This window comes from Poecile atricapillus, chromosome Z, assembly GCF_030490865.1.
Source record: "Poecile atricapillus isolate bPoeAtr1 chromosome Z, bPoeAtr1.hap1, whole genome shotgun sequence".
NCBI lineage: Eukaryota > Metazoa > Chordata > Aves > Passeriformes > Paridae > Poecile > Poecile atricapillus.
Window position 1 is genome coordinate 144,703,986 of NC_081289.1, and position 18,759 is coordinate 144,722,744.

At 45.0% G+C, this 18,759-nt stretch overlaps 1 protein-coding gene across 1 annotated transcript; it reads left to right on the forward strand.

Moving 5' to 3' along the window:
• The first annotated feature begins 787 nt into the window (after positions 1–787).
• Positions 788–18,444, forward strand: ACAA2 (acetyl-CoA acyltransferase 2). Its single transcript, XM_058827199.1, has 10 exons — positions 788–866; positions 4,784–4,950; positions 6,409–6,537; positions 8,543–8,659; positions 10,008–10,155; positions 12,454–12,629; positions 13,553–13,682; positions 15,798–15,868; positions 16,417–16,571; positions 17,812–18,444. Exons 1-10 carry the CDS (start codon positions 851–853, stop codon positions 17,894–17,896), a joined length of 1,194 nt encoding a protein of 397 aa, XP_058683182.1. The 5' UTR covers positions 788–850; the 3' UTR covers positions 17,897–18,444.
• The last annotated feature ends 315 nt before the right edge of the window (positions 18,445–18,759 follow it).

An 18,759-nucleotide genomic window follows, 5' to 3' on the forward strand; every position in this document is an offset into this window, starting at 1 on the left:
TTCCCTCTAGTGACCAACCAATATATGATTGCAGGCTTTTTAGCCCTTTTCTCCCCTTGTTTTTCAGTGTCTCTTGTGCTGGAAAATGAGACTATCCAAAGGCTTCCTAGTGTCAAACTGATGGGCTGCAAGCAGCTCCTGCTCATCTCCATCCGTGCCCAGGGAACCCAAAACTTGGCATTAGGGGCAGCTCTGGGTCAGCCACAGACTGTGCGCAAATTCAGGGATGCGACCCTTCACAACCCACTTGAGGAGGTTTATAGATCTCAGCTGCGCCAGGGCAGGGTCAGGGTGGACACCAGGAGGAATTTCCCCATGGAAAGGGTGGCCAGGCCTTGGAACTGCCCAGGGAGGTGTTGGAGTGCCCATCCCTGCAGGTGTCCGAGGAAGGCCTGGACGTGGCACTCAGGGCTCTGGCTGGGGACAAGGTGGGGACTGGGTGACAGGCTGGACTCAGTGGTCGTCAGGAACCTCAGGGAGGTTCTTTCCAACGTGGAAAAGATTCCACGATTATCTGCAGTTAACTGTAACACGCTGTAATGACCTGTGAGGGGGGCGGCGGGGGCAGCCTCTGCCCTCAGGCATCACCGCCCGCCCCCGCTTCCCCGGCCGCCGATTCGCCAAAACCGCAAGGGAAAAAACAGAACCAAGCAGAAGCAAAATTTAAAAACAAACACACACGCACGCACACACGGACACACATACACATGCATTTAAAATAAATTAAACAAAAAGCTGAAATTGCGCATAGAAAGTAATTTAAGGAAACTGCCTGCCGGCCGCCGCCTCCGCCCCCGGCGTGGCGAATGTGCGGGGGGGGCGCGGCACTCGGCCGGGGCGCGGTGTGGTCATGGCGCTGCTGAGGGGTGAGGCTCCCGTCCCGCCGCGGATCCCCGGCTCCCTGAGGGGCTCCGGGGCGACCCTGAGGGCGGGCGGTCACGGCTTGGGCGCTGTAGGGGCCCCTAACGCGGGGCAGCTCAGGAATTACAAAGTAGAACCCCCGAGAGCCGTTCCCGTGCCTCCCGGGAATTTCCCTCCCCGCGGTCCGGTCCCTGCCTGCAGGGCCAGGCAGCTGGAAGTAATTAGGAACTTCCAAAAAACCGCGGGCTGCGTGGGGGTCAAGAGGATGGGAATGAGGTGCAGAGGGTGGGAATGATTGTCATAGAGTGGGGAGGGTGCTGAGAGGATGGGAGTGGGGTTCAGAGGGTGGGAATGTGGTCAGGGGGTGGAAAAGGGGTTCAGAGGGTGGGAATGTGGTCAGGGGGTGGAAAAGGGATTCAGAGGGTGGGAATGTGGTCAGGGTGGAAATGGGGTTCAGAGGGTGGGAATGGGGAGCACAGGATGGGGAGGGGGTGCAGAAGGTGAGGAGGGGGTCAGAGAGTGTCAGTCACAGCCTCTGTTCTCAGCTCTGCTTTATGCAGTAATTGAGTGTTTGGCTCCCTGCAGTGCTCGAGTCACTTGTGCTGCCAACAAACACCTGGCGAGGGGTGTGTGTCTGTCGTGTAACTGGGAATTTGAATTGTGAGGAGGGAGAATTCCTCCGTGGAAAGGGCTGTCCCGCCCTGTCAGAGCTGCCCAGGGCAGTGGTGGAGTCCCCATCCCTGGAGGGATTTAGAAGCTGTGTGGATGTGGCACTTGGGGACTCACGTCACTGGTGGCCTGGGAAGTGCTGGGAAATGGTTGGACTCCATAGTCTTAAGAGTCTTTCACAACCCACATGATTCTTTAATTGTCTGATTGTCTGCTTACATGCAGTGACTGTAAGTGACACCTGAAATGTCAGTGGCTGGGAGTTTGTCACATCCAGGCTCTGCCTGTGTTAGCACTGATTGTGCAGGATAAACTCCTTCAGTCCTGGAGCTCCTGAGAGTGTTTGGTGCAAAGAACTAATTTATGCTCTACATTGTTTAAATTCTGTTACTCTGAAAAATGAGGTAAATACACCTTTTAAGACCTGCTCTTGTATGAAAACAAAATTGAAATTTATTGCAATAGGGCTTTTTATCTGTTTGACAGCACTTTGCTACTTGACAGACTGTACCTAAGTAATAACATACGTGTCAGTCATGGTGTGAGATTGCAATGCTAAAGCTTGTGTAGTTAACATTGTATGAATTCTGATGGTTTTGCTGAGCTGGATAGGACAGAAGGCACCTTGCCAATAATTGTTTGGTTTTAATTTTCTGTGTCTGCTGCAGGATTTTCTGTCATCTCGATCCACAGCACTTTCATGTACACCATTCTTGCTTCTTAATTTCCTTCTTTTTATCTTACTGATTGTTTTCTAGGCTTTCAAAATAGCATCTGGTAAAGAATTATTTTCCTTCCAAGTGCATTTGAGATATGTTGGAGATTAAATAGTGCTTCAGTTCCCTGTTTGGCAGCAAGCGATTAACAAAACCAGTTTAAAAGATGCCTCAAATAGTGTTTGGCAAGGATTCAGAGTGATCTTGGCTTTCTTGTCCTAAAAGTTTTCAGATCTCTGTCCATTTGGTACTATTCTGCTCTCATCCAATGTTTATTGCCTTGGGAAATTGCAGAGACTCTAGAACCTTTCTGTGATAATGTAGGGCAGAACTAATTAATGGAGATTTGGGAAGAGTTGTCAAAGGACAGAAAGTCTTTTTTCACTCAGGACTTCAGCCACTCCTTGTTGCCTCTCCTGAAATTCTGTGGAGGGGTAGCATTTTTAGGTACCTCTCCAGTCAAGCAAAATTTGGCAGGCTCTGGAGTTACGTACCCTAAGGGAGTGTCTAATTCAGGCTAATTCAACATAACACAGACATTGCTGATGCTTCTTCATCTTCTTCTTTTACTGTTTCAGTCCAGCTTTCCCTCTGAGTCTTGAGTTACTGTTTTATTGAGCAGCCAGAAGGTGAACTCAGGCACAGAACTGATCCAAGTGAAAATGAGGCCCTCATTTTCTGCTGAGTCTGGGTTAGTGTTCAGCCGCCTCTGTTGTGTGACCTGCCCGGGTTTATTGGCCCCACGGTGCTGTCGGGAAGTGGGCAGCAGTGAGCAGCCTCCGTGAAAGAGAGAGAAGTGGTGTTGATGTGAAAGGAATGTTTAAGGGCAAAGTTCCATCCTCGGCCCTGGACTGTTCATGAGGCAATGCCACGGTGGATGTCACTGAGCAAATAATGTAGATAACTGGCAAGCTGGCCAAAAGGGAGGAGAAGAAGTTCTTTTAGCTTGGTCAGGTCCCCAGGCTGGTCTGCAGCAAAGCTTTGTGATCAGTTAGGGTTGGCACAATTTGGGGGAGGCAGGGAATCAGTGGACAGGAGGAGTGGTGAAGAATCTGAGTATCAAGGCCTGTTTTGCTGCAGGAAAGATGTGCCGAGGAGGGAAGATTTAGACTGGGTGTTGGGAAGAAGTTCTTTGCCATGAGGTGAGTCAGTGGCACAGGTTTCCCAGAGAAGCTGTGGCTGCTCCTGGATCCCTGGAAGTGTCCCAGGCCAGTCTGGGTGGGGCAGAAGCAGCCTGGGACAGTGGAAGATGTCCCTGCCCATGGCAGAGGGTGGGATTGAAGTGCCTTCCAACCCAAACCATTCTGTGGTATGAGTTTGGGCATCCTCCCTTCACATTTTATATCTGTCTGTACACTGTGTTCAAGTCCGTGTCAGTGGGGAACCTTGACCTTGACCAGTTTGGAAGGTCCTTTCCTAGCAGTCATGCAGCCTGGGGTGCAAATACTTCTGAGATGGATGAGCACCCTCTGTCTGACAAAACAGCCAAGTAATACAGATCAGATGACCTGAGATCAGTGCTCGTGAGCAGCTTAATGAGCAGATATTTTCATTTGTCTGCATTCTTACATCTGTACATGTCCCTGCAGTGTTACCTAAAATAGCTGGGTGTTTGATGGGAGCTGTGGAAATGGGGCTTGTGAGCGATACTGTTCAACTGGGGGAAAGTTCACAGCCTGCTTCCTACTTGTTTTTCTTCACGTGGGAGCAAACAACCAGTGTGACAGGCAGCCAGGAGATGTTTGCTTTTGTTCAGAGATGGCTTCTCCCAAGAATTTGTATCGACTGCTCCCGGCCTGTGCATTTCTACACATGTACTTGCACATGGTCTCCTGCCTAGTAAAAACTGGATTTTCTTCTCAGGAACCAGAAGATTCATGCTAAAGCAGTTTAGGTGGCATATATATTTTTGGTAGGAGAATTAGTTTTTTGATTAGGGAATGTTTTTCCTCTTAAGCTAAAGTACTCAAAATTGAAATGTGTATAAAAAGTGAGGGGTGTGGGGTGGGTTGTGCTTTATTGTTTGGTTTGGGGTTTTTTTTTGAAAATGTTTCTGCATATAAACCAAAAATCTGCTGATTTTTCTAGGGTGAGGGAATGGCCTCTGCTAAAAGCACTGTTCCTCATCTGATTTTTTTCACAGGTGTCTGCTACAGGATGTCCTAGATGTTACTGGCATGCTCTTAGTGCACTAGCACTAATGTTTGATATACGTGGCAGCCTACTCCAACTCCGCATTTGTATCCAACCTTACTTTGTTGTCAGACCTCACTGTGTAAAGGGGGTATTTCCAGAATTTTCCCAGCTTTTCTTCCTGACCATGAATTCTCCGTGCCTTCCCTCTGTCTAAAGCACCATTACATTATTTGCCCCGAGCTTCCTGCGTTCATGTTGCCTGTAGTTAACAATTTTGACGTGAATTCGGGGTGTCACCCACTGGAGGTTGGGCTTGGTGTGTGCGAGGTGCTGTGCCTGTGGATGATTTCTGCCCCTGCTGTGGGTGCGTTCACCGTGGGTCATTTCTGCCCCTGCTGCAGGTGTGTTCATCGTGGCTGCCAAGCGCACTCCCTTCGGGGCTTACGGGGGATCGCTGAAGGATTTCTCGGCCACCGACCTGACGGAACATGCCGCTCGCGCCGCGCTGGCCGCGGGCAAGGTCCCTCCCGAGATCATCGACAGCGTCGTCGTGGGCAACGTCATGCAGGTTGGGAGCCTGGAAAATCTGCTGCTGGGGGCTATTTTGGGTGCCCTCCCTGTGGCCCTATAGATAGCTGCCTCTGGCTGGCAGCCAAAGGGGTGGAAGTGAAAGGGGTCAGTAGCGGTTTGCAGTCTAGTGTTTCCTGCTTGTGTTTGAGGGATGTGTCCTATGTGATTTGTGGTACTGTTGGGAACAAGGGTTAGCGTGCTTTTTTTAGTGCCAGAGGTGATTCAAACAAGGATGAGCTGCCCTCCTATAAGTATATATCCATTAACTGGTTAGTTGCTAATCCCAGTTACATTTCCCCTGTTTCAGTGGCTCGAGGTGTGTTACTCAGTGATCAGTGGTTTTTCATTGAGTTGCATAAATCCCCTTCTGTGTCAGGCCTGTAACTGATTTGAGTCCATTTCTCTTGTGTTTTCTATAGAATTTTTTTGAATGAATGTGAGTTTCCTTTGAGCTGGAGGGATACATTCCTTGATTGGCAGAGACATTTGGACAATTGTGTCTTTTCCAAAGAGCTTGTGAGGAGGATGCTGTTGTAAGCATTGCAAAACTGCAGTTACCCACACATACAAATGAGGATATTTGTTATAGGCAAGACAGCAAAGAACATTTCTAGCTCTTTTTTTTTTTTTCCCCTTTGTATTCTGATTTCACCATTTCTATTAAGGGTGGGGACTTTTATTTTGCACTGTGTGTTTCAAGGATGCAGAAGAAGCAAGTAACTGAGAACTTGGAAAATAGGCAAAGAAACAGCAATATTCCTTCTTTGGATTTGCAGCCAAAAGAGTAGCTTTAAATTATTCTATCTTCTACGACTACCATCTCAGATTCCTTTATTCTGCTTTTCAATTTTGTAAGAGCTGTTTGTGGCCTAGGAAAGAATTACTGCACTTAAATCTCTTGCAGTGCTTTCACATGAAAAATAGCAATCTCCTGATAAAGTTTCTTTTGATTTTGGAAATACATGTCTTTTCCTTTGCATCATACTTCCCCATCACAGTAGATTATTTTTTTAAAATTCTGGTTTATTGATTTTTTTTTTTTATTAAGCTTAATTAAGTTTGATTAAGTTGCATTAACTATGACTATTTCAAACTCCCCTTCTTCAGCAGAAGTGGCTTGATTAATTTTGGTTTTTTTTTCTGAACTTGAATTAGTATTGTAGCACTGTGCACAGAACTTTGTCTTTATAAAACATTTTAGCTTAGGACATGTCTGAGCAGGATCTGCCCTTATGTCAGCCTGCTGTGTGGGTGATGTTTTGAAAGTAAGGGATAAGGGAAAACATAAAGTTGCTGACGTAACTCACACTTTCTCTAAAACATGTATTAAGACAGTGACACTTTCAGATCCTGTAGGATGGGGTGCAGCTACACCATTCTGACCGCCCATCAAGACTTTTTTTACTTTGCAAATCAGTGGGAGTGTGAGAAAACCTCTTGCCTGTTCTGCCTGCAGAGCTCCTCAGATGCGATCTACATTGCAAGACACGTCGGTTTGCGTGTGGGAGTCCCCATGTCCGTCCCAGCCCTCACCGTCAACAGGCTCTGTGGCTCTGGCTTCCAGTCCATTGCCAACGGCTGCCAGGTACAAAGCTGCATTTCTGTGGCAATTGTAACTTTTGGCAGGCTGTTAACATCTGGAAACATGCCCTTTGTGTTTGGGATGAGTCTTGATGTGCGTTTTTGGTAGAGATTTCTGTTGTCCAGCACAGTTTTTTGTGGGAGTTCAGCCACCACAATGCCAGATTGTGTGGTTGGTTTTTAAATTCAAGTATTGTAGATCTTTATTTATCTAATATTGTAGATCTTTAGTTTAATATGAGGAATGCAAGAAGTATTAGCTGGTGAAATGGAGCTAATCTGTGCAATAGTTACATCCCACAATCCTGTTTGCATGCAGTGGAATTACTGGACTCCAGGAGTCTTTCACCTCTTGATCATTGTTTATAATCTCACCTGGCTAGCTGTGTAAGTATCAACCTGTGTTTAAGTATGCTTTTTTTTCAAAGACCCAAACCTCTCATGGGTTAAGCAGTTTATAGTGTCACTTCTTTTGAAATAGAAGAGAGTCAGCTTCTCTTTGAGTCAGAGCACAGGGATTTTTATTTCATTTGCTCATACATTGCTTTTATGAATACTTGAACAAGCGAATTGTTGGTTTTGTAGGAGTTTTTTTTTTTGTTTTCTAAAGAATTATTTTAGATCTGATCCTCTATGTCGCCCTGAAAACTCAGCTTCTGAGCTTGCTAACATAGTTTTCTAAAGACTTTCCCAGGACAGTAACTGTAAACATAGATATGTGTACATTCTTTCTGTTACACATCTTGTGATGGGCATCTCTCATGGCCAGTGCTGTGAGAAAGTGTTATCCTGACCATTCAATCCCTGGCTGTGGTCAGGAGCCTATAAATCCTGGAGGGAAAAATAAACTCTCTCTTCTCTTCACCACACCTCGACCTGTGTCCGTGTGATCTGTTCATCTTCAGCGGTAACGCCTCTAGAAGAAAAAAGTGGAAAATGTAGAGTTAAGGTTACGTGTTTGCAATAATATCCACCCTACTATTTTTCCTAGTGCTTTTTCCAAAGGCCACACACGTTTGTCCACATTGAAAAAATCTGCTGCAGAATGTGACCACTTTTGTTGCAAGTAAGGTGGTGAGGTCCTTTTCAAAGATGGCATTTCATCAATGCAGCCAGTGCTGCTTAGATGCTCACAAAGTTTTTAGTAACTCTAGGAAGCATCTCAGCACCTATTGCTGGACTCAAGTTATTAGCTAGAAATCTCAAATGTATATCAAGATCACAGAATCATGGAACTGTCTGGGTTGGAAGGCACATCAAAGGTCACCCAGTTTCACCGCCCTGCCATGGCAGGGACACCTTCCACTGTCCCAGGTTGCTCCAAGCCCTGTCCAGCCTGGCCTTGGGCACTGCCAGGGATCCAGGGGCAGGCACAGCTTCTCTGGGGTAATTTAATTTTCTTTCATTCTGGTTCATAAATAACCTCAAAGCCCAGCTCAGTGATGCATTTTAAGGAACCACTATTTTGAATGCTCTGATGGTGCATTTAAGAATTGGGGCTTTTAGCTTTGCCATTGATGAATTAATGTGGTTTGGGGACTTATTTTGGCAGCTACCTTGGTATTGTCTTCTAATATTATTTCCCATTTTCTTTTCAAATCATAAGGTGTTACTTCAGGCTTTGAAGTGTAATTTGTGTTCCTTTTGAGAAGAGTGGGAGGCCAAAACCACCAGTGCAGCCATTTGTGAACTGAGCCACACAAGCATGCCAATGCCTAATGTCTTTGTTCCTCTGCTCTGTCATGTGTGCACACCCATATTCTCTTCTTCCCTCACGGATACAATCTTTCTTCGCTGAAAGGAAGAAAAAGGGACATGCCATGAAGGAGACAGACCCCAACCTTAACAGAAGGGTAAACCCTTCATAAATATACACACATGACTAAGTTTGAATCAATTCTAAGTTTGCTGCTTTGTAGGCGACAACCTCTTCTTTTAAATCAGTTGTTATTTTCTTCCTCAAACAGCAAGCTAAATCCTAGATCTGTTTTGTTTTACTGTGTTAACAGGAAATTTGCCTGAATGAATCAGAAGTAGTTCTGTGTGGGGGAGCTGAAAGCATGAGCCAGGCTCCTTACGCGGTTCGAAAGGTTCGGTTCGGAACCAGATTAGGAGCAGAGCTCAAGGTACTTTTTTTGTTTTCTGAGCAAAGCATTTAGTATCAGGATTGTAGGCACTAAGTCCTTGCAAGTGAAATTATTGGAGATTAGATCCAGACTTCACAGTTTAAAGCATTTCAACTTTAAAGCAACTGTTCAAATAGTATGAAAACAGTAGGTTCAGGCCATTTTGTGAAGTGTGACAGTTTTCCAGCCTTTTCAAAACCATTTTTGAGTTCCTCCTCCATGTTAAACATACCAATAAAGTCTTATGCACAAAATTTAGTTCACTGTGCAAGTACTAGGTACAAAATGTGAAGTAGAGGCACACACAGTTTAGGCAAGGCTAGTAATGCTGAGAGTAGGTAGATAGACTGGTAAAGAACATGTATATCTCCAAGCTGTGAGCATCTCTCAATTTCAAAGTCAAATCTTAAGTTAAATCCATTGTCAAGTAAGTCATCTTCACATTTTCTTCTGAAGATAAGTCCTAACTGAATACTGTGGGAAATGTGCAGCAGGATAAATTGGTGACATGCCCCTACTTACTCAGTGGGTCACAGCTGACATCAAAATGCAAAATTAGGATGTTTCAGTGTTTCAGCCCTTTGGGGTTTTCTCCCATGCTGTATTTCCGTTGTGAAGATGGTGTGTTCTTGGTTCTGTGCTTGTGTGGCACAGGTCCTATAGACAGCACCCTCACAAAGTTGCTGATACACCAAGTAGGTGCATCTGGGTTCTTACCATAGAGATAACTGAATTAGACAGTGACAGGTGAATAAATGGTTTATCTTGCAGAACTTTACTGCTGGCAGAGATAACAAAACCCATCTGGTTTTGCCATGACTGACTCTTGCCTTTATCAGGTTGGGTGAAGGTAGACTTGGGTATTTTCTCCCCTGAGATGTTAAACCCACAGAAACCTTTGACTCTAGTAAGGGGATTTTACCTGACAGTAGAGAGGGAGCTAAAGAATCAGTAGGCTGCTGTGCTTTCACACAGTGCCTCCCATTTCCTTCTTGGCAACCAGACAGGTGTGTTTGCTCACAGGGCTCTAATAGGTAATTCATACAGAAGTGAAATATGCTGAAATACTAAAAATCTTTTTTAAAGCTTTCCCCAAGCCTCTTGAGGTCACGTGTGAGTGGAAAGAATTGCACTAGAGTGCAATGGAGATAAACTAGGATAGCACAGAGGAACTTGCACACTGTTTTTCAGTGTGTTCATTCTAATAAATCAATAAATTATCTGTAGGCAATCTGAATTAATTTTACAAAGAGCCATTAGTTTCCAACTGCTGAGCAGTTAGAAGCTGTCAGTAATAAATACAGTGTTGCTGTGCTTTCTAATTTTCTTCTTCTGATGTTCCATGCAGCTGGAGGACACACTGTGGGAAGCCCTAACAGATACACATGTTAAAATACCTATGGCAGTGACAGCTGAAAACCTGGCTGCAAAATACAGCATCTCTCGAGAGGATTGTGACCGGTACGCGCTCAAAACGCAGCAGAGGTGCAAAGCTGGTGAGTAAATCAAGGAGAGGAAGTGTTCATGTGACACCAGTTTCAAGTCTAGTCAGTATTTAGCACTGATTCAAAATGTTCTCAGGATTTCTCTGGCTCTTGGTGTAATTCATCCTTCTGTTTACCTTCTGTAATTTGAGATTTTGTTGGCCCCGTGGAACCAGTAGTGTGCAGTCTTAAGGGGGTTGACTCTGAAAGTATACTGAGACAGGTGTTGCACCCCTCAGAAGTTTTAGTTGGAGCTCCTTTCCACTGCCTTCCTGTGTCTTCCTCATGGACATCCTCATGTCCTCATCAACATTCCGTGGCTGTTGAGGCAGCAAACACCATTGGCCAGTCGTGGGTCAGCTCCTGCCTGAGCAGGATTCATGTTGGTGAATGGCATTTGTTGATGCCCCTCTGGTGGGATGCAGCATTGTCCCAGGCATGGCTGACTGCACTCCTTTCTTTCCTCTGCACGGCAGAACAATCTTCCACATCATTCTTGTGTGCCAGCATGTGCTGTAATTCATCTAAATCCTTCTGCTTTCTTTTGCGAAGTGAATGTTGTTCTTGAATGCTTGAACAGTCAGAGCACATGGAATCTGAAGAGGGGAAACTTGTTTAGGAGCTGTGTTTTAAACTGTTCTCTGCGTGGTTTACGTGCCCAAAACCATAATTGAGAGGCATTTAGCTGTGGGGCTTCCAGCCTAAGGAAGGACGTGGAGCTGCTGGAGCCAGCCCAGAGGAGGCCACGCAGCTGCTGCCAGGGCTGGAGCCCCTCTGCTCTGGAGCCAGCCTGGGAGAGCTGGGGCTGCTCCCCTGCACAAGAGAAGGCTCCAGGGAGAGCTGAGAGCCCCTGGCAGGGCCTAAAGGGGCTCCAGGAGAGCTGCCCAGGGACTGGGGACAAGGCCTGCAGGGACAGCAGCCAGGCAATGGCTTCCCAGTGCCAGAGGGCAGGCCCAGCTGGGATATTGGGAAGGAATTGCTGGCTGGGAGGGTGGGCAGGCCCTGGCACAGGGTGCCCAGAGCAGCTGGGGCTGGCCCTGGATCCCTGCAGTGTCCAAGGCCAGGCTGGACAGGGCTTGGAGCAGCCTGGGACACTGGAAGGTGTCCCTGCCCATGACAGGGGGTTGGAACAAGATGGACTGTAATGTCCCTTCCAACCCAAACCAACCAAGGTTTCTGGTATTCAGTTACTGTGAAGTTTAGGCCAAAAACCAGTAGGATGTGCAGTGGTCCTCCTGGGAGTTAACATACATTGCAGGCCAAAGGTGAACATATGAAAGAAAGATCTAAGCATGGTTTTGGATTCTAATGATGATGCATTTTAACAGCTGCATTCTTGAAGGAAGAGTTTGTATTTTTTTTCCAGTGGATGTAGAAGTGCTTTTTGTAACTTTTCTTCATCGTTTATTACCTTTCCTGCTTTTTCCTCTTGTTGCCTAACTCCTGCAGTTCTTGGATCCTGTGCTAGAATCTGTGCTTCTTGTTTTCTAGGATTTTACCTTGCTGTTTTTATTTCTGCCTGTAGGACTGGATCATCTTATCCCACAGTAAAGAGAGAGTCCTTGGTGTAATCAGGAAAGAAAAAGATTTTGAGGAATTTATTGAGAAGCCCAGAGGTAGCTAAACAACATCAGATCTGACAATTTTGATATCTTAGTTTTGAATCTTTGTCTCATGTTATATTAGGCAATATGGCCAGATGCTTTTTTGGGCATCTTGGATACCTACAATGACTTGAATTGTTTTAGGTTGTTTAAGTGGCCAGATCCCATTCTGAAATCCTGGCTTGGCAGTGAGAGCCTTTGGAGGAGCACCTTGAAGGGGATTTTCATTGATATACAGTATTTTATCGACAGAAACAATGTGGCTCAAGAGGTTTTTGCCCTTTCCTCTCTGAGTGAGATTTACATCTTGGCCATCTGAGAAATGACAGAGCTGTAAAATAAAGCAGCAGTAAAGAGGAATATGTATTAAAAATAAACCTAGCGGTTTACACAAAAAAAAACAAACAAAAAGAGTTCAGCTGTTTAAACCTGAAAAAAAGTTTGAATATTTGAGGCTTTATTTGGGGAAGTTTGAAAGTGTACTTGTGTAGTTTTTTGCCCAGTTTCTTAAAATAACAAAAAACACAAAAACACCCCATCAATAAAATACAAACCAATTTATTTAAGCAAAATAAAGCGTAAGTATTTCTGTCCCTGAACTTTTGGTTTGAGTGGAACAGAAGCTGCATGCACGTGAAAATACGTACATGAAAAATCACCTTGATGTTTTTATCAAGTCCTCTTATTTTCCTTTTTGTAATTGCAGCTAATGATGCTGGCTACTTTAACGCTGAGATGGCACCAATTGAAGTGAAGACCAAAAAGGGTAAAGAAAGCATGCAAAAGGATGAGCACCCCAAGCCCCAGACCACTATGGAACAGCTGACAAAACTCCCGTGTGTCTTTAAAAAGGATGGAACAGTCACGGCTGGGAATGCTTCAGTGAGTACATCAGACCCTTGGGTTGGGCAGGTGTGCCCCCTGTGGCTCTCCAAATTTATTGCCACTGTTTTTATCTCTCACCTAGTTGGCTGTCAGTGGTGTTTCCTGACGAGAACCACTTCTCACTCTGCAGCTAAGTGCCCGGCTGGCTCTTCCAGCCCTGAGCTGCCAGGGGATCCTTCAGTCAGCTCCTAAGTCCTAAAATTTGGTTCAGTGTTGCCACTGATCTTGCAGTGAGGCACTGGCATTCCTTCATCAGCCCTGAGTTGTGCAGTTGGTGGCTGCAGTGGCAGTGTAGCCACTCTGCTTTCTTTGGGGGGCAGTGGTTACTGAGCTCATTTGCTTTAAATCTGCATTTTGTTAGTGAGCATACCGCTGCTGCTCATCTTTGTACCACAGCTACTGTCCTCTCTTCCCCCAAACCACATTCTGCTCTTACCCAGAATGTACTCGGTGCTTAGCAGCAGGTTGTTATGGACTGTTCCTCTCACAGTCATTATTTTAATTAATTGATTGAAGTTCCTTGGGCCAGATGGAGTGCTGTGATCATACACTCTGAATTCATGCCTAAAATAGCTCATAGCCACAGTAAGTGTGGGTGTCTGTAAAGTATCTTTTATAATTAATAGCACATACATTATCCATTATTAATTGTGTTCTTTCAAGTCAGCAGAATCGTATTTCCAGTGAAAGGAAGACTTATTTTTCTTTTCTAACACATTGGAATTCATTAAACACTTATCTATATTTAACTTTCTCTCCCCATGCTCAGAATAATGAAAGATTGTTGTTTTGGATAAACATTGTTGAATGTTAATTATAGTACCTTAGACTCAAGCCCCTTTTGGGGGTTTAATTTAAAGATTGTGAGGATTTTTTTTTGTTTCTTTTTCTCACTAAAATTGCTTCTCTCTTGCTTCAAGGGTGTGTGTGATGGAGCTGGTGCAGTCATCCTTGCCAGTGAATCAGCACTTAAAAAGCACAGTCTCACTCCTCTGGCAAGAGTAGTAGCTTATCACTCAGCTGGCTGTGACCCTTCCATCATGGGCATTGGTGAGTTACAATAAAGCTTGTCATTGTAGAGCATCGAGCAGCATTAAAATGTTCTTGTCATGGGCATTCTGCAGGAAAGGAAATGATGCTTCACTGTGCTCAGGCTGCTGGCTCTGAAGGTGTTTGTGTGTCCTGCTGTCCATCCCACTGTGTCAATCTATCACCTGGGAGGGTGTGTGCAGTGTCTGACCCACAGTACTAACACAAGCATAGTCCCCCAGGCTCTTCTTTCCTCCCCTTTTTTACTGTCTCTTTTAGTCAAGAAAAGAAACACTCAAACACATTTTAAAAACCATTTTCTCCTAAAATTCACTTTAGTTTCCTGTAAGCTCTAACTCCCATGATAAAATGTGTAACTATGAGTTGCCTGCCTCTTCTCTTGCTGATGGAGTAGTGGCTATTATGAAAGAAACCTTTCAGCAGTTACTCAGTGACTCAAGCTGCTTGGGTCCCAGGATGTGCATCTGTTCAGGTATTACTTGGCAAACCAAACCCTTTCTCAGTTGCTTTAGTCCCAGATTTTATTTTTCCTCATCAAGTATCCCTTAGTGCAAACAGTCCCTCAGAGCCAATCCAGACACCACAGGATTTTTTAGTTTGCAGACAGCATTGTATCCCAGAATTGCTTTTCCTCTCTGTCGTTGTGTTCAGAGGAGCTGTTGTTGGCTGGTTCTGTGTGTCAGTAGAAATGCAAATGAGGCATTGTCAGGTTTGTTTTCCTGGTCAGACTGTCTGACTGACACAGCCTCCAAAGCAAATGTGGAGGGAAGGCTTTTTCCGCTGGATCTTGTGCTGGCATTGTGCTTCCTAAATCAGCTCATTCTCTCTAGGCCAGGCAGCTCTTCTAGCTTGTTTAAAAACTTCATAAATCATATGGAGGATCAGTTAATATCCCAACTCCATCACACCACAGCCCGTCCCCTGGAGCTCAAAGAGACCAGATGAGATTCATTGACATGACAGCAGCAGATCTGACAAACAGGAGCTCAGTCTGAGCCACTGTCCTTTCACATACTGATAGCAAGTCCTGTCTCAGTGTTCAGTGAGAGAATTCATTATTTTTAAAAAGACAGAGAGGGGAAAAAGTTTACTTGGCTGTCATTAGGGGTCTTTGCATTGTCCACATGAGGCCCTCCCATTACTCTCATGCGTAGCAGGCATACTAAAATCCTTCCCTAATGAGATGCACATGGAGTCTAGTGTTAATGCTGCCTGGGGCTCCCTGATACTCCACTGAGCTCTGAACTGGGCCCTTTCTTCTTTTAATTTTTCTGTCTCTTGTAATTCACTTATTTTTGTGTTTTTGTTGTTTGAGCTAGGTGCTTTCAAAACCATTTTTTGGCGGTGTGATAGCGTTTAGGGTTGTTGGTGTTTTAGAACTGAACAATCAGCCACCACTGAACATCTCAGTATGTTTCTCTTACAAGCACATACCTACTTAACCCTTCCAAATTCTCTTTGAGTAAGTGTTTCCTTAGGTAGCTGTGTTTGGGATTAATTTCCTTTACTAGATTATATTAGAAGGCAGCTTTCTTCCAGAGGACAGTATTGTTGCCAAACTCTTAATAGTCTGAAAACCAAAATCTTATGTTCTTAAGCTGACCAAGACCTGAGTCTGAGGGAGCATTTAATTGTTTGGAATAAACTAATTAGATGCTTGGCTCTCTGCTAGAAGATTTCCTGGTATATTAAAAACACCAAAACAACAATTCCTATAGCTAAGCACATAACCTGTAAGGCTGCAAGTTGTGAGGAAAGAATAAATGGAACCAAGAGTACTGGGAAGGAGAATTCCTCAAAACCATTGTGAAGTTGTTTTATTTGCCTGGGGACTGTCACTTCTCTTGACCTGAAAGCTCTGTGTGCAGCAGTAGTGACACTCTTAGCTTTCCCTGGCTGTATATGACAAGGAGACCAGGTAGTTTCGAGATTTAGGAATTCTCCTGCCGCCTAATAAAGCAGGTGAGTGACATATCCAGAATTCACTGGCTGCACAGAGGCTCAAGAGAGGTGTTCTCATGAGGTTTTATGAATTTATCCTATGTAAAACAAGTTTCTAATACTCAATTTAATAATATTTTTATATTTAACTAACTGCATACAATTTCCATACAGGCCCTGTACCTGCAATTACAGAGGTTTTGAAGAAGGCAGGACTGACCCTGAAGGATATGGATTTGGTAGAGGTGAGATGTTTTTACAGGAGCAGTGATTTTACCCCTGATCTCTTTAGCAGAAAGATTCCACTCATGCCCTGTAGGTGTTCTTGCCTGTCAGGAGCCTGCCTGACCTCTGCCCATCCAGTTTCTGCTGCACAGTGACTACAAAAATCCCAGGCACGTGGAAACTGGAAATGGTGTGATCGCATTCCACGGAACAAAAATATCCCCATGTGACATGATGTTTTACTCCGTTGGCTGGACTGCTCATAGTTTTATTTAGTCATACATGTGAACAGGGTCTTCTTCTGTCAAAGCAGCAGGCTCTTTGTGGACCCACTCCTTCAGAACAAATTGTAACTTTTTTTAATAAAATACACTTCGTCCTTGCTTAGTATTTGAATTCAGTTGGGTTGGATTGACAGATGTGTGTTGGCTGAGCATGCTGTTATAAACACGGCGTTTAATGTTTTCCTCAAAAGGACCTGGAGGACCAGTTCACCTCAACTGATCTTGTTTGCACACATACTGCTGAAAGCTGATGTGAAAGTTTTGTCCTTTCTTTGGTGCTTTAGGTAAATGAGGCGTTTGCACCTCAGTACCTGGCTGTGGAAAAAGTGTTGGGCCTTGACCCTGAGAAAACCAACGTCAACGGAGGTGCCATCGCCATCGGCCACCCCCTGGGGGCCTCGGGGTCACGGATCACAGCTCACCTGGTGCATGAATTAAGGTATGCACACAGACAGGAACTGCTCAGGGTGGGTGCAGTGCTGGTGGATTTATGCCTGCAGACGTTTTGAGCACAGATACCCTCTGACTAAACTCTTCCAGTCAGCCAGCTTAAAACTCTCCTCGCTGGAACGTGCTGCTTTCTGTATGAATTTGCCACCTCTGTGCTGCAGTGCAGGTCCTGCACTCGCCTCACATTCCATCCTGTTGTCATGACAGCATTTGTTAGTCCACCTAGATCTGATCTGAGCCTACAGGAGTCTGTGGGAAGGTTTTCCTTTTTTTAAGTGGCCTTTGATCATTTCTCTCAAAGTCTGTTATCTTCCTAACATGGTACATTTCATAGAATCATAGAGTTCAAAATGGTTTGGGTTGGAAGGGACCTTTAAATAGGACCTCATTCCACCTCCTGCCATGGGCAGGGACACCTTCCAGTGTCCCAGGCTGCTCCAAGCCCTGTCCAGCCTGGCCTTGGACACTGCAGGGATCCAGGGCCAGCCCCAGCTGCTCTGGGCACCCTGTGCCAGGGCCTGCCCACCCTCCCAGCCAGCAATTCCTTCCCAATATCCCAGCTGGGCCTGCCCTCTGGCACTGGGAAGCCATTGCCTGGCTGCTGTCCCTCCAGCTGCTTGTGCAAAATTCCTCTCCAGTCCCCTTTATCTACTATGAGGGGATGCTTTAAAAGACTTTATTGTCACCTTCTCTCTCCTTTAGTCTATTTTCAGAAATTCTGGCTCTTTTGACTTCCTTGATAAGCTTAGGACCATTTTAATTTGAATTTTCCTTTTTTCCCCTCCCTCAGGGTAGAGGTCACTGTGTCTCTGTGCTTGTACTTGCAACACTGTCTTAGTGCTCAGCTATGAAACTTCAGATCATTTGCACCGTGCAGAAAACTGTTTTTTGGAGTCTGGCTGTAGGAAACCTGGAATTTAAAAACTACCTCAGCAGTGTTCAGGTTGTTTAAAAACCACTCTAGAGATGTTCAGGTGGGGTGTAGTGGAGGAAGTTCCTGCCTGTGGCAGGGGATGGCACCAGATGGTGTCTAAAATCATTGTTCAGAAATACTTCAACATCAGTTGAGACTTCATGATACCTTTCTAGGAAAATAACACAATACACTTTCTAAAAGTCATCTCCAGTAACACCCAGTTGATAGCTGGGGTTTCCTCTCCTAAAATCAAGACAGGAGCTGCTGTGGTTTCCTGAGGTGACCGATCTTCCCTGTTGTTGTTTCCGAGCAGGCGCCGTGGTGGGAAGTACGCAGTTGGGTCGGCGTGCATCGGCGGCGGGCAAGGCATTGCTGTGGTCATTGAGAACACAGCCTGATGGATCCTGGGCACTGCAGCCTGGCCTGAACTGCTGATTCCCTGAGAAACCTGCCTGCTGTGACAACAGAGCATCGCTGCCTGCCTTTGCTGCAAGGTAAAGGAACAACCGAGAAGTCAGAATTCAGAACAAAAAAGATTCATTGGTGTCTTTCTAACTGAAGGAAGTGCAGCATCGATATAATTGCACACTGATGAAGTATTTTCTAAAAGCCTCTTTTCAATCAATGTATTTCTGTAGGCAAAATTATTTTCATTTCCTGAGGAAATTGCCTGTCAGACTTTCACCCAACCTGCCTTAAAATAGCAGTCAGTGCAGCTTTTTAAGCAAGTGTTGCTTAAACTTCAGCTACTGACACTGTCTGGCACATGTGCCTCTTTTATTATCAGGAAATGTGAAAATGTAATCAGAGACTTTCTGAAGTATGTATTGATTGTAGATTGATGGCTATTAACCTGTACCCTGCTGTTCTGCAAGGGAAAAGAGCAGAAGCTGAAATTTTCATTGTGCCTCCCAAAAGAAAAATAAATATAACACAAAAAGAAAAAGGACTTGGTGTTCTGTTTGTTAGTCTGTTTTAAAAGTAAATCACTGTGAGAATTGTTACTTTTGGGAAATCAGTGTTAGGTTTTGGAGAGAGTGCTTTCCCTGGTTGAGGAATAACTGGTGTTTATTAGGTAGTTTCTAGAGAACTCTAGCAAATCTGCTAGCCCTCCGGGAAGGGGTGTGGCTGCATCTGGCCTGTTCTCAGATGGTAACTGCATGCATTCAGCATCTCATTCTTAAACTTCCTCTGATGGTATCACCTGTAGTTCTTGGTATTTCTTGGGTCTTTTGGTGTGGGGCTGCTCTTGGCCAGTTTG

What these genes read in the sequence shown, in the direction of transcription:
- ACAA2 (XM_058827199.1), top strand. An exon ending in CCATTGCCAACGGCTGCCAG is followed by an intron (nt 6,538 to 8,542) that starts GTACAAAGCTGC and finishes CTGTGTTAACAG; the next exon opens with GAAATTTGCCTGAATGAATC. An exon ending in GCAGCAGAGGTGCAAAGCTG is followed by an intron (nt 10,156 to 12,453) that starts GTGAGTAAATCA and finishes TTGTAATTGCAG; the next exon opens with CTAATGATGCTGGCTACTTT.